This window comes from Babylonia areolata, chromosome 29 (genome assembly GCF_041734735.1).
Source record: "Babylonia areolata isolate BAREFJ2019XMU chromosome 29, ASM4173473v1, whole genome shotgun sequence".
NCBI classification, from domain to species: Eukaryota; Metazoa; Mollusca; class Gastropoda; order Neogastropoda; family Buccinidae; genus Babylonia; species Babylonia areolata.
Genome location: NC_134904.1, coordinates 9,331,374 through 9,343,515, shown reverse-complemented (window position 1 = coordinate 9,343,515; position 12,142 = coordinate 9,331,374). Strand labels below are relative to the sequence as shown.

The 12,142-nt window shown below is 43.1% G+C and overlaps 2 protein-coding genes across 5 annotated transcripts in view; both read left to right on the top strand.

Annotated features, from left to right (window-relative positions):
* LOC143274888 (protein N-terminal glutamine amidohydrolase-like) overlaps nt 1–7,086 on the top strand; it is a 16,396-nt gene extending 9,310 nt beyond the window's left edge. For all 4 annotated transcript variants that reach the window (XM_076578869.1, XM_076578870.1, XM_076578871.1 and 1 more), the window contains exons 6-7: nt 3,704–3,828; nt 6,246–7,086. In XM_076578869.1, the coding sequence (XP_076434984.1) occupies nt 3,704–3,828; nt 6,246–6,355 (235 nt within the window). In that variant the 3' untranslated portion in view covers nt 6,356–7,086. The remainder of the gene's footprint in view (nt 1–3,703; nt 3,829–6,245) is intronic.
* A 3,592-nt stretch (nt 7,087–10,678) lies between these two features.
* On the top strand, nt 10,679–11,580 carry LOC143274693 (uncharacterized). The gene is made up of 2 exons (XM_076578582.1): nt 10,679–11,179; nt 11,249–11,580. Exons 1-2 carry the CDS (start codon nt 11,114–11,116, stop codon nt 11,501–11,503), a joined length of 321 nt encoding a protein of 106 aa, XP_076434697.1. The 5' UTR covers nt 10,679–11,113; the 3' UTR covers nt 11,504–11,580.
* The last annotated feature ends 562 nt before the right edge of the window (nt 11,581–12,142 follow it).

Here is a 12,142-nt window from a genome sequence, read left to right as displayed (position 1 = left end):
GCCAAGAGTTTTTGCCCTTGCCAATCCCTGAAAACCCAGGGTTTGTATAGGATGGGAAAAAAATTGTAAAAAAACCCCAAATAAACACCCAGACAATTGATATTTAGTATATGTATGCATGGAATGCTGTTCCATATGTGTGCAAAAAATCAAAGTATTTACTCACCATCTTGATGTTGATCACGGTATCCATATTTTGTGTATTTTTTTAGCATTTTTGCACCCATCAGAAAGGTACACCAACATGTTCCACATCACATTCTAACACTATTTGAGGAACTGAAGACCTAGTGCATGCAATGAAGTATGAACAGGTGGTGAAGAAAGTTGAAATTCACACATACAAAAAAAACCAAAACAATATTGTCTCTACATAATGAAAATCAAAGAACAAAGAAAAAAAAACACAACCGGCTGGGTGTTGACTGGCCAGTCAGCTGACAAACCTGGTATGCCAGTGAAGGGATGTGCAAGAGAGAAAAAGGAAAAATTGCCAGTCCAATCACTGGTGAAAACACTTGCAAAATCGTCCGTTTCCTCAGTGGTTTCATCGTCTGTGTCTGTCTCATCTGCTGGCATATGTTCCTCACTTTCCTCTCCATTGTAAACACTCTCTTCAGCGGCCGAATCTATTTCTAGTTCATCGGGATCTGGTTCAAATTCACTGTCTGAAGAATCAGCATGATCTCTTTCGACATCAGAGCCTTCAGTTTGGATCATTTCCAAAGCATCTTCGACGCTGAGTAACATTTCACCTCTCCGACCGTGTCGAACACTTCGCCGTGACGCCATCTTGTCAAACAACTTACAAAGCTGACAGGGGGCACGCTTTGTTATCAACTGCGGTTGAGCTTATCGCGACACACACGCAGCGTGTGTGAATGAAAAGCTGACCAGAGGTGACGTAAGATATCACATCTGCTTTTGATTTTCGCATCCGACGCGTCACTCCGACACCATGACTTTTTAAAATCCAAGTCCGCATATGCGGACATTGGCATCCAACGCTTTCTCCGACGATGTCCGCATATGCGGACAATAGCAGCGAGTGAGTTAATTCGGCTATGTTACTCCATACATTATGCTCTGTTATCTGCTGCTCTGTTGTTGTTTTGGGTTTGTTTGGGGTTTTTTTCTTCCTTTTTTTTTTAAATACAGTTTTACAGCCTTCAGTCAAATGTGCGCTGTTGTAAGCCCAAGTTCATCAGCTTGTTCAGTCAGCACCCAGTCTGCTAGATCTGCTTTCAGTCCCATTCACCATTTTCAGATTTTGCCTTGAGATCTGCTTCTGCTTTCCAAAAAACGTTCAGTTCTATTCTGGTTTCTGTTCTTTTGTGTCATGAATTTATCCCTAACTCAGACACTGCTCTTGGTTGTTGGTGTTTTGTGTTTTTTTTGTTTGTTTTTTTCATGTCCCAATGGCATTTATTCACAATCATATTCAGTTGAAATTTGGTGTAATATGCTTCTTGGTTTCATTTTGATATGATGGTGAACAGGAACCATGTCAAATCGAACAGTGGTAAGACTTGAGTTTTGCTGCTTAGTGTTTAGTGTGTTCATCATTCTTAGTTTGTTGTGACACGTGGTGCCAAGTGAAGGTCAGAATTAATTTTCACACACAGATAGGGCAGATACAGCCAATTTTCTTCTTCTTCTGCGTTCACTCGTATGCACACGAGTGGGCTTTAACATGTATGACCGTTTTTACCCCGCCATGTAGGCAGCCATACTCTGTTTTCGGGGGTGTGCATGCTGGGTATGTTCTTGTTTCCATAACCCACCGAACGCTGACATGGATTACAGGATCTTTAATGTGCGTATTTAATCTTCTGCTTGCATATACACACGAAGGGACTAGCAGATCTGCACATATGTTGACCTGGGAGATCGTAAAAATCTCCACCCTTTACCCACCAGGCGCCGTCACCATGATTCGAACCCGGGACCCTCAGATTGAGAGTCCAACGCTTTAACCGCTCGGCTATTGCGCCCGTCTGTACAGCCAGTAAGACGCAGGGACCATATTTGAGTGAAAAAGTAGTGCCATATAGGCCGATATATATGTATATATATATATATAAATTATATATATGTATATATATATATATGAAGATCAATTTTGGGCTGAGGCAATGTTATTTTATGTGTGTGACAATGATTATTTACTGGAAAATAACTTGTGAGAGAGGATGGGCATAACCAGTTGTTTCCTATCAGATAGAAATGAGTGCAAGAGGTCTAATGTATTGTTTGATAAGCCATAGATTCAAAGTTGTTGGGGTTTTTTTTTAAGAAGAAGTGCATGATCAATCACATCAAAGGCTTTTGCGAAGTTTACAAATAGAACTCCAGTAATGTTATTATTGTTAATATTAGTCAGTCACTTGTCAGCTAAGGATGTTAGTGCAGCGTGGCATGAATGATTAGGTCTGAAACCAGACTGACTTGGATGAAACAGATTAAAGGAACTAAAATGATTTAAAATGTGTTTTTAATATGATATTTTTAAGGGTTTTGACAAAGTTGAAAAAATTGAAATTTGTCTGTCTTGAAGGATCTGTTTGAAAGATCTGTTTGACCTCCTGACTTGTACAGTGGGAGGACTTTTGCCTGTTTAAATGCCTTGGGAAACTGATTTTCTATTATATATATATATATATATATATATATATATATTGAGAGAGAGAGAGAGATGTATTGATAGACATAGATGATAGAGAGAAATACAGATTGTGTATGTATATATAGTGATATATAATAATATTGATGGGCAGAGACCGAAGGCTCCCTGAAACTGTAGTTCTTCACAACCCAGCTTGTTAGTTACATCCCTTACTTTTCATCACAGGTGGTCAGTCCATTGTAAGTACCAGTGAAAACAAAATCACCAAAAAAGAGTTGGTTTTCCAAGTAATAGTACCTTCTTTAGTTGTTGATAAAATGTAAAGTTTTTGTGCTGTGTGAAGTATAAAATTTTAAGTTAGGCAATTATATCAGATGTCATCACGGACATGAATAAGATATTGGTAGTCAAACCAAACGACTGGGTTTTTGTTCACACAAAGAAATCTGCTCTGATTGGTTGCTTTCTACAGTACAGAGGTATATGATGCTGTTATTTAGCTTATGACTGCATTTCAGTACCACACATTCACACAGAAGTGTCACACCGTTACAGGTCACACACAGAAGTGGTAACACTGTCACATGTTACACACTGAAGTGTTACACTGTTACAGGTCACACACAGAAGTGGTAACACTGTCACATGTTACACATCTATGTTATAGATGCATTCACAAAACTGCCCCTTCCTATCTCTGCGGCTGCCTTCACCTCTACACTCCATCTCGCTCACTGCGATCGGCTTCGGATCCACTCTGTTTACGCATACCCAGATTCAAACATTCGACTGTTGGCCGCCGTTCTTTCTCTGTTTCTGGACCTTGCGACTGGAATGAACTTCCTTTTTCGCTTCGTCAAGTCTCCACACTCAGCTCTTTCAAGTCTGGCCTTAAAACCCACCTCTTCCCAAAATAGCCTCCCTTGCCTGCCCTTCCTTGTCTTTAGTTTCTACAGTTTTAGAGTTATGCATGCGTGTGAATGACTGGTGCGAAAGTGCTTTGATTTGTCTCTGCACAAGATCCAGCGCTATATAAATACCATTATTATTATTATTATTATTATTACACTGTTGCAGGTCGTTCCGTGTTGTGGCAGGGGAGGAGTACCTCAGGACGTTTGCGTCGGACCGTTCCCACATGGTGAAGGAGGATGGGACGTGGCTGGCTGAGCCACCCGTCTACCCCTGTATCCAGACAGAAGGTAGGGGAAATGTGGGATGGTCACTCCTGTCCCACTGTGACCATCACAGACACCAGAGGAGGTAGCTGCTGTCCTGACAGTCTGGGCTAGAATTTGATTATTTTGTATGTGTATTTCTTTTTATCACAACAGATTTCTATGTGTGAAATTCAGGCTGCTCTCCCCAGGGAGAGCGCGTCGCTACACTACAGCGCCACCCTTTTTTCTTTCTTTTTTTCCAGCATGCAGTTTTATTTGTTTTCCCTATCAAAGTGGATTTTTCTACAGAATTTTGCCAGGAACAACCCTTTTGTTGCCGTGGGTTCTTTTACGTGCGCTAAGTGCATGCTGCACACGGGACCTCGGTTTATTGTCTCATCCGAATGACTAGCGTCCAGACCACCACTCAAGGTCTAGTGGAGGGGGAGAAAATATCGGCGGCTGAGCCGTGATTCGAACCAGCGCGCTCAGAGTCTCTCGCTTCCTAGGCGGACGTGTTACCTCTAGGCCATCACTCCACGGAGAGTGTCTTGCCTAAGTTACATCCCCACTGTCTCGGCCAAGAGGGCTTTTGGACAGTTGGTGTTGGGGCAGTTGGTCCCCAAAGGCCAGCTTGTACTCGAGGCTGCATGCAATACTGTGAGCCAGTGCAATCTTTCTACCTAGTTTGAAAGTCACTGTCCGGTACAAAAAGACTGAGCTGTGTGTGTTTGTGTGTGTGTGTGTGTGTGTGTGTGCCGTGGAAGCTGCGATACATAGACTAGAAATGAGTGTGTGGAGGAGGGGGGTAGAGGAGGTGCAGGGTAATGTGTGTGGTGTGTGTGTGTGTGTGTGTTGGAGCTCATGTACGTTTATATGTATTTGACTGTGCTTTCATATCTGTGCATGTTTGGTGCATATCTGTTATGCATGTTTGGGTGTATGTGTGAATGTGTGTCTTCATGTTTTACATTTATTTGCTTATTTATCATCATTGCTGTCTTATTTATTTATTTATTTATTTATTATTATTTTATTATTATTATCAATACTACTACCATTTTTTTATATCATAATTATTATTTAGTTATTTATTTATTTATGTAAGCTTATCTATTATTTATTCCCCCTTTTTTTTCTTTTTTTTTCTCTCAAGGCCTGACTAAGCGCGTTGGGTTACGCTGCTGGCCAGGCATCTGCTTGGCAGATGTGGTGTAGCGTATATGGATTTGTCCAAACGCAGCGCCGCCTCCTTGAGCTACTGAAACTGAAACTGAAACTGAGCTGTTGTTGAAACCCCCATTGCAGTGGAGAAACCATTCGTTATACAGCTCTCACTTTGCTAATGGCCCAACCAGTTCAACACTAAAACATACCTCGTCCCTCCAACCCTGATGAGTCTTCTTCACCAGTGGGTCATGATAGATAGGAATTTTTGACTCACGTGTAAACAAAGTGAGTCTATGTTTTATGTTCGGTGTGTCCGTGTGTCTGTGTGTCCGTGGTAAACTTTAACATTGACATTTTCTCTGCAAATACTTTGTCAGTTGACACCATATTTGGCATAAAAATAAGGAAAAATTCAGTTCTTTCCAGTCATCTTGTTTGAAACAATATTGCACCTCTGGGATGGGCACAAAAAAATAAAAAAAGAAGCCTAATTATATGCAAACTGCATTTACTGTTATATTTATATTTTTTGTATTCTTTAAACTTGGCACTTTGACCTCTTATTCTGACACAACAGCAAGAGGAGTCATTATTATCATTTTTTGTTCAAACAGGAACTTCTTTTGCGAAGCATGGAATTTTTATTTATTTTGCAAACGTTTTGGTGCAGATAGGAAAAAAGGGAAATTACTCTGTAATTAATGCTAGGGGACGTAATTTATCACAAGTGAGTCTTGAAGGCCTTGCCTCTCTTGTTTGATGTATTTTGAACAAAACATTTCCAACAAACAAGACAGACAGAAGTCCAGCGAACAATAAAAATCGCCAGGAGGCGTGGATTGTGACTTTGCGTTCTGCGTTCACGGACTGAACGTTTTGGTGACTGGCGTGTACGAGTCATTGAGTGGGTCTTTACTTTAGTGTATGAGTCATTGAGTGCGTCTTTATTTCACTGTATGAGTCGTTGAGTGGGTCTTTACTTTAGTGTATGAGTCATTGAGTGCATCTTTATTTCACTGTATGAGTCATTGAGTGGGCCTTTACTTCATTGTATGAGTCACTGTGTCAGCCTTTACTTCACTGCTTGGAGTTACTGAGTGGGCCTTTACTTCACTGCTTGGAGTCACTGAGTGGGCTTTTACTTCACTGTTTGTGTCATTGAGTGGGCCTTTACTTCACTTAATCAGTCATTGAGATGTTTGGGTCATTTCAGAATGTTAGAAGCAAACATGTTCTCTGTTAAATAAATTTAGTGTCACTTGTGTGTGTGTGTGTGTGTGTGGTTGCAGACTGCCAGAACAACCTGCAGGACTTCATTTCCATGGAGCAGAGTGAAGGAGTGGGCAGGGTGCTAACCTCGCCCCAACAGCTGTTGACTCTGTCAGGGCCCGATGTGTGACGTCACACGAACGTGAAGAGACGTTCAGACAGTGAATGGACATTTGGCTTTGTGGTTTTATAGCATTTCTGATGCCAGGAGTATGATACAGCATCAGCTTGAAGAGACATTCAGGCAATGAACAGATGTTATCCTTGGTTACTAACGCATTTCTGACCAAGCAGAATCTGCTGAGTTGCTGCCCCTGAATCAATCAGTTATGACTGCAGCAGTCAGCACTGCGGGCTGAGCGGTGTGAAAAGCTCACTTTGCCGTGATTTTGTCAGAATGTTGATGCACTGCAATCACAGGAAGTTCAGGGAGTAGTTTCCCCTGACACTCTTGTGCGGTGAAGTCCTGTGTTTGTTTGTTTTTCCTGTTGTCAGTGGCAACAGACAAAATGAAAGAAGTGGTGACACAACTGGCAGACATGTGTGGATCACTTTCACATGACTTAACTCACTCAGTACGGCCAGTCCTCTCTTCTCCTCTACATAGACCCCTCGGATGTCCAGTGGGTGTCTCAATGACCCAACCTTTAGCTTCCATCGTCAGAATTGTGGTATTCTTTGTCAACATTAACCTCACCAGTATAAGAGCCTTCCGCTTGCAATATTTTGATGGTGGTAATTGGGGTGAAACGCTGTTAACGTCGTCTCTTTCGCCGTTCGTATGGAGAGAGTTAAGGAGAGAGAATTGTGGGGCTGGCCTCAAGGCCTGACTAAGCGTGTTGGGTTACGCCGCTGGTCAGGCATCTGCTTAGCGGACGTGGTGAAGCGTATATGGATTTGTCTGAACGCAGTGACGCCTCCTCCTTGAGTAACTGAACTGAAGTGATTGGGGGAGGAAGGGGCAGGGTGTGTGTGTGTGTTTATTGTGTATTGTGTTGTACTGTATTGTATTATGTTGTATTGAACTGCATTGCATTGTGTAGTGTTGTATTGTGTTGTGTTGTACCGTATTGTGTTATGTTGTATTGAACTGCATTGCATTGTGTTGTATTGTGTTGTGTTGTACTGTATTGTATTATGTTGTATTGAACTGCATTGCATTGTGTTGTATTGTGTAGTGTTGTATTGTATTGTATTATGTTGTATTGAACTGCATTGCATTGTGTTGCATTGTGTAGTGTTGTATTGTATTGTGTTGTACTGTATTGTGTTATGTTGTATTGTACTGCATTGCATTGTGTTGTGTTGTGTTGTGTTGTACTGTATTGTATTATGTTGTATTGAACTGCATTGCATTGTGTTGTATTGTATTGTGTTGTATTGAACTGCATTGCAGTGTGTTGTGTTGTATTGTGTTGTATTTTGTTGTATTACTGTTTTGTCAGAACAGATTTCTCTGTGTGAAATTTGGGCTGTTCCTCCCAGGGAGAGCATGTTGCTACAATGCATTGCCACCCTTTTGTTTGTTTGTTTTTTTGTTTTTTCATGTGTTTTTGTTTTTTCTTCTGCTTGCAAGTGTATTTGTTTTCCTATCAAAGTTGAGTGATTTTTCTACAGAATTTTGCCAAGAACAACCCTTTAGTTGCCGTGGGTTCTTTTATGTGTGCTAAGTGCATGCAGCACATGGGACTGCTACCTTCTCATTCGAATGCCTTGCTTTCACACCACTACTTAGATTAAGTTGAAACGACTGAGAAAGTACTGCTGAGTGTGGGAGGCGATCCCCTGCCCTCAAGATTTTCTGGCTTCCTGGGTGGACAGGTCAGCACAAGGCCACCACACCACTAGAGGCGGAGGGAATATCAATAAGAGTGGGAGAGGTTCCATACCTGACTCCGATGTTGTGACAGTTGTTCGTTCTTTTTGTGTGCTTGTTTGTTTGCATGTCTGTGTGCTTGTTTGTTTGTTTGTTTGTTGAGGCATTGTCCCCGTGTGGTCTGTGCTTCTCAAGCTGTTCATGTGACTGGTGACAAAGTGACAAGTTACTGTGACGTCTGGGGCAGCAGCTGGACCCCTTGTTTGTCAGCTGTTGCTGGACCCCTTGTTTGTCAGCTGTTGCTGGACCCCTTGTTTGTCAGCTGTTGCTGGACCCCTTGTTTGTCAGCTGTTGCTGGACCCCTTGTTTGTCAGCTGTTGTTGCTGGACCCCTTGTTTGTACAGCTGTTGCTGGACCCCTTGTTTGTCAGCTGTTGCTGGACCCCTTGTTTGTCAGCTGTTGCTGGATCCCTTGTTTGTCAGCTGTTCCTGGACCCCTTGTTTGTACAGCTGTTGTTGCTGGACCCCTTGTTTGTACAGCTGTTCCTGGATCCCTTGTTTGTCAGCTGTTGCTGGACCCCTTGTTTGTCAGCTGTTGTTGCTGGACCCCTTGTTTGTACAGCTGTTCCTGGACCCCTTGTTTGTCAGCTGTTGCTGGACCCCTTGTTTGTCAGCTGTTGCTGGACCCCTTGTTTGTCAGCTGTTGCTGGACCCCTTGTTTGTACAGCTGTTGCTGGACCCCTTGTTTGTCAGCTGTTGCTGGACCCCTTGTTTGTCAGCTGTTGCTGGACCCCTTGTTTGTCAGCTGTTGCTGGACCCCTTGTTTGTCAGCTGTTGCTGGACCCCTTGTTTGTCAGCTGTTGCTGGACCCCTTGTGTGTACAGCTGTTGTTGCTGGACCCCTTGTTTGTCAGCTGTTGCTGGACCCCTTGTTTGTCAGCTGTTGCTGGACCCCTTGTTTGTCAGCTGTTGCTGGACCCCTTGTTTGTCAGCTGTTGCTGGACCCCTTGTTTGTCAGCTGTTGTTGCTGGACCCCTTGTTTGTCAGCTGTTGCTGGACCCCTTGTTTGTCAGCTGTTGCTGGACCCCTTGTTTGTCAGCTGTTGCTGGACCCCTTGTTTGTCAGCTGTTGCTGGACCCCTTGTTTGTCAGCTGTTGCTGGACCCCTTGTTTGTCAGCTGTTGCTGGACCCCTTGTTTGTCAGCTGTTGCTGGACCCCTTGTTTGTCAGCTGTTGCTGGACCCCTTGTTTGTACAGCTGTTGCTGGACCCCTTGTGTGTACAGCTGTTGGCGCACAACATTTTCACGAAATAGAATTGCAGTCTGAGGACAGTTTATGCAGGATTTTGAATGGTCATTTTCAGTGCACAGCACACAGTGACTTGTGAGCGCAGTATGATTTCTGAGCGCAAAATTACTTCTAAGCGCACAGTGTAAGCACAAAATTGATTATAAACTAAAAATGTGAAGTAGGCAGTATTATTTCTGAGTACAAAATATGAGTGCAGAATTACTTCAGAGCTTAATACGAGTGCAAAGTGCAAAATTACTTCATTTCTGAGTGCAGTATGTGTTGTGAATGGTTTCTGAGTGCAAAATGACTGATAAACATTGTTAAATGTGACAGTTAAGTGGTTTTGAAAGAATGGTTAGGAAACCCAGACATTTGCCAGGAGCACTGGTTATTTTGGAATGGGAGAGAGAAAATGGGTGTGTGTGTGTGTGTGTGTGTGTGTGCCTGCGTGCGTTTAACATCTTTTGACTTTCAGTGAAATTAGACATGTATGTGTGCATGTAGCACTGATGGCTGATTGAACAGTTGAACTCTTTCCCCTGTTCAAGTCAAACACTGACTTAATTCATAATTCACAGTTCTCATTTAGAACAACAACACTGGAAAACTTTCCCAGAAAAAAAAAGTTTTGAAGTAAAAAAAAAAAAAGTGAATAATGAACAGAGTTGGTGTTTGACTCTTAACAGGAAAACAATCATTACAACTGTTCAATTAACTGATTCTGTCTGAGGCATCTGTGTAACTTGGAGAGAGACCACCGTGTTGGATTTTTACTGTGACCAAAGAAGCAAGTTCAGTGTGTTTAATTAGGTCAACTTTAGGGAGAACCGTTCCCAGGGTTTTTGAGAATTCAACTCTGATGTCTGAAATCTACTCCACACCTGGTGAAATTGAACAATAATTGTCAGAGTGAAAATAACAGATGAGTGGAATGATTTTGAACCACAGTCATACTGATGGATTTGTGTTTTTAATTTATTTGCTTATCTGTCATCGTTATTGTCTGTTTTATTTTCATTTATTACTATTATTATTATTATTATCTTCTTTGTGTTTCTTTTTTTTTCTTCTCAAGGCCTGGCTGAGCGCGTTGGGTTACGCTGCTGGTCAGGCATCTGCTTGGCAGATGTGGTGTAGCGTGTATGGATTTGTCTGAACACAGTGATGCTTCCTTGAGCTACTGGTACTGACTGATGTGTTTGTGTCTCATTGATGATGGTTGTGAGGAATGGCTTGTATGCACAAAAATGCATTATAATAAAAACGCATACACACCACCACACGCTCACACACACACACACACATACACACACAGGCACGCACACACACAGACTGACATGTCATTTGCAGTATGTGCTGTTTATTATGGCAGTGACAGGCAGTACAACACAAAGTTACAATAACCAGTTTGAACAGACAAAGCCTCTGCACTAATCACTTCACCCACCGTGATGCACACAGCACTTTACCGGCAGCGGCACCACTCCAGCCTGCACTGCAGCAGTTTGGCAAAGACCCACCAGTCTCTTGGCAAAGACCCACCAGTCTCTTGGCAAAGACCCACCAGTCTCTTGGCAAAGACCCACTCGTCTTTTTCACAAAGACCCTCTCGGGTTTTCACAAGGACCCACCAGCCTCTTTGCAAAGACCCACCAGTCTTTTAGCACTCTGGTTCTGGGTCTACAATACTGACATCACAGTACGTCTACTGTCACCAGGACTCGGGGTGTTGATCCTCACCAGGTGATAATGCTCAGTGGCAAGATCCCTGTTCCATTCATATGCCCACCATCACAGCTGTGTACCCTCACCAGGTGATAATGCTGACAGCTTTTTACCCTCACCAGGTGATAATGCTGACAGCTCCTCTTTACCCTCACCAGGTTACAATGCTGACAGCTCTTTACCCTCACCAGGTGACAATGCTGACAGCTGCTTACCCTCACCAGGTGATAATGCAGGTGATAATGCTGGCAGCTCTTTACCCTCACCATGTGATAATGCTGACAGCTCTTTACCCTCACCAGGTTACAATGCTGACACCTCTTTACCCTCACCAGGTGGTAATGCTGACAGCTCTTTACCCTCACCAGGTGGTAATGCTGACAGCTCTTTACCCTCACCAGGTGGTAATGCTGACAGCTCTTTACCCTCACCAGGTGATATGCTGACACCTCTTTACCCTCACCAGGTGATAATGCTGACAGCTCTTTACCCTCACCAGGTGATAATGCTGACAGCTCTTTACCCTCACCAGGTGATAATGCTGACAGCTCTTTACCCTCACCAGGTGATAATGCTGACAGCTCTTTACCCTCACCAGGTGACAATGCTGACAGCTCTTTACCCTCACCAGGTGGTAATGCTGACAGCGGCTTACCCTCACCAGGTGATAATGCTGACAGCTCGTAACTCTCACCAGGAGACAATGCACAATGGCAAGATAAAGCACTTCATTCAACCAGCACTGTTAATTAACCGACCACCACATCACTGGCCTGCGTTAACGTGAAACGTAGAACACTCTTCCATAGGTCTGTGTACAACCTTCATCAAACCATGCCCCCCTGAAAAAACCAGCTGTCCTCCATCCTCAACCAACCAAAGAAACGTAGATCTTGCCAGACTGACTGAAAAAAATAAAAATAAAAACAAAAGCCTACCACTGAAAGCTCATCCTTTACACTTAAAGTACACACTGACAACGAAAGCTACACTGGTTCATCAGCAATGCCTAGTTGCAGCATGTGTAACGCCAAGACCAAGGGGCACACGTGACCACCACCAGAAGCAACACCAGAAGCGTGGAA

What these genes read in the sequence shown, in the direction of transcription:
- LOC143274693 (XM_076578582.1), top strand. Translation starts at nt 11,114, where the DNA reads ATGCCCACCATCACAGCTGTGTACCCTCACCAGGTGATAATGCTGACA. An exon ending in CAGCTTTTTACCCTCACCAG is followed by an intron (nt 11,180 to 11,248) that starts GTGATAATGCTG and finishes TACCCTCACCAG; the next exon opens with GTGACAATGCTGACAGCTGC.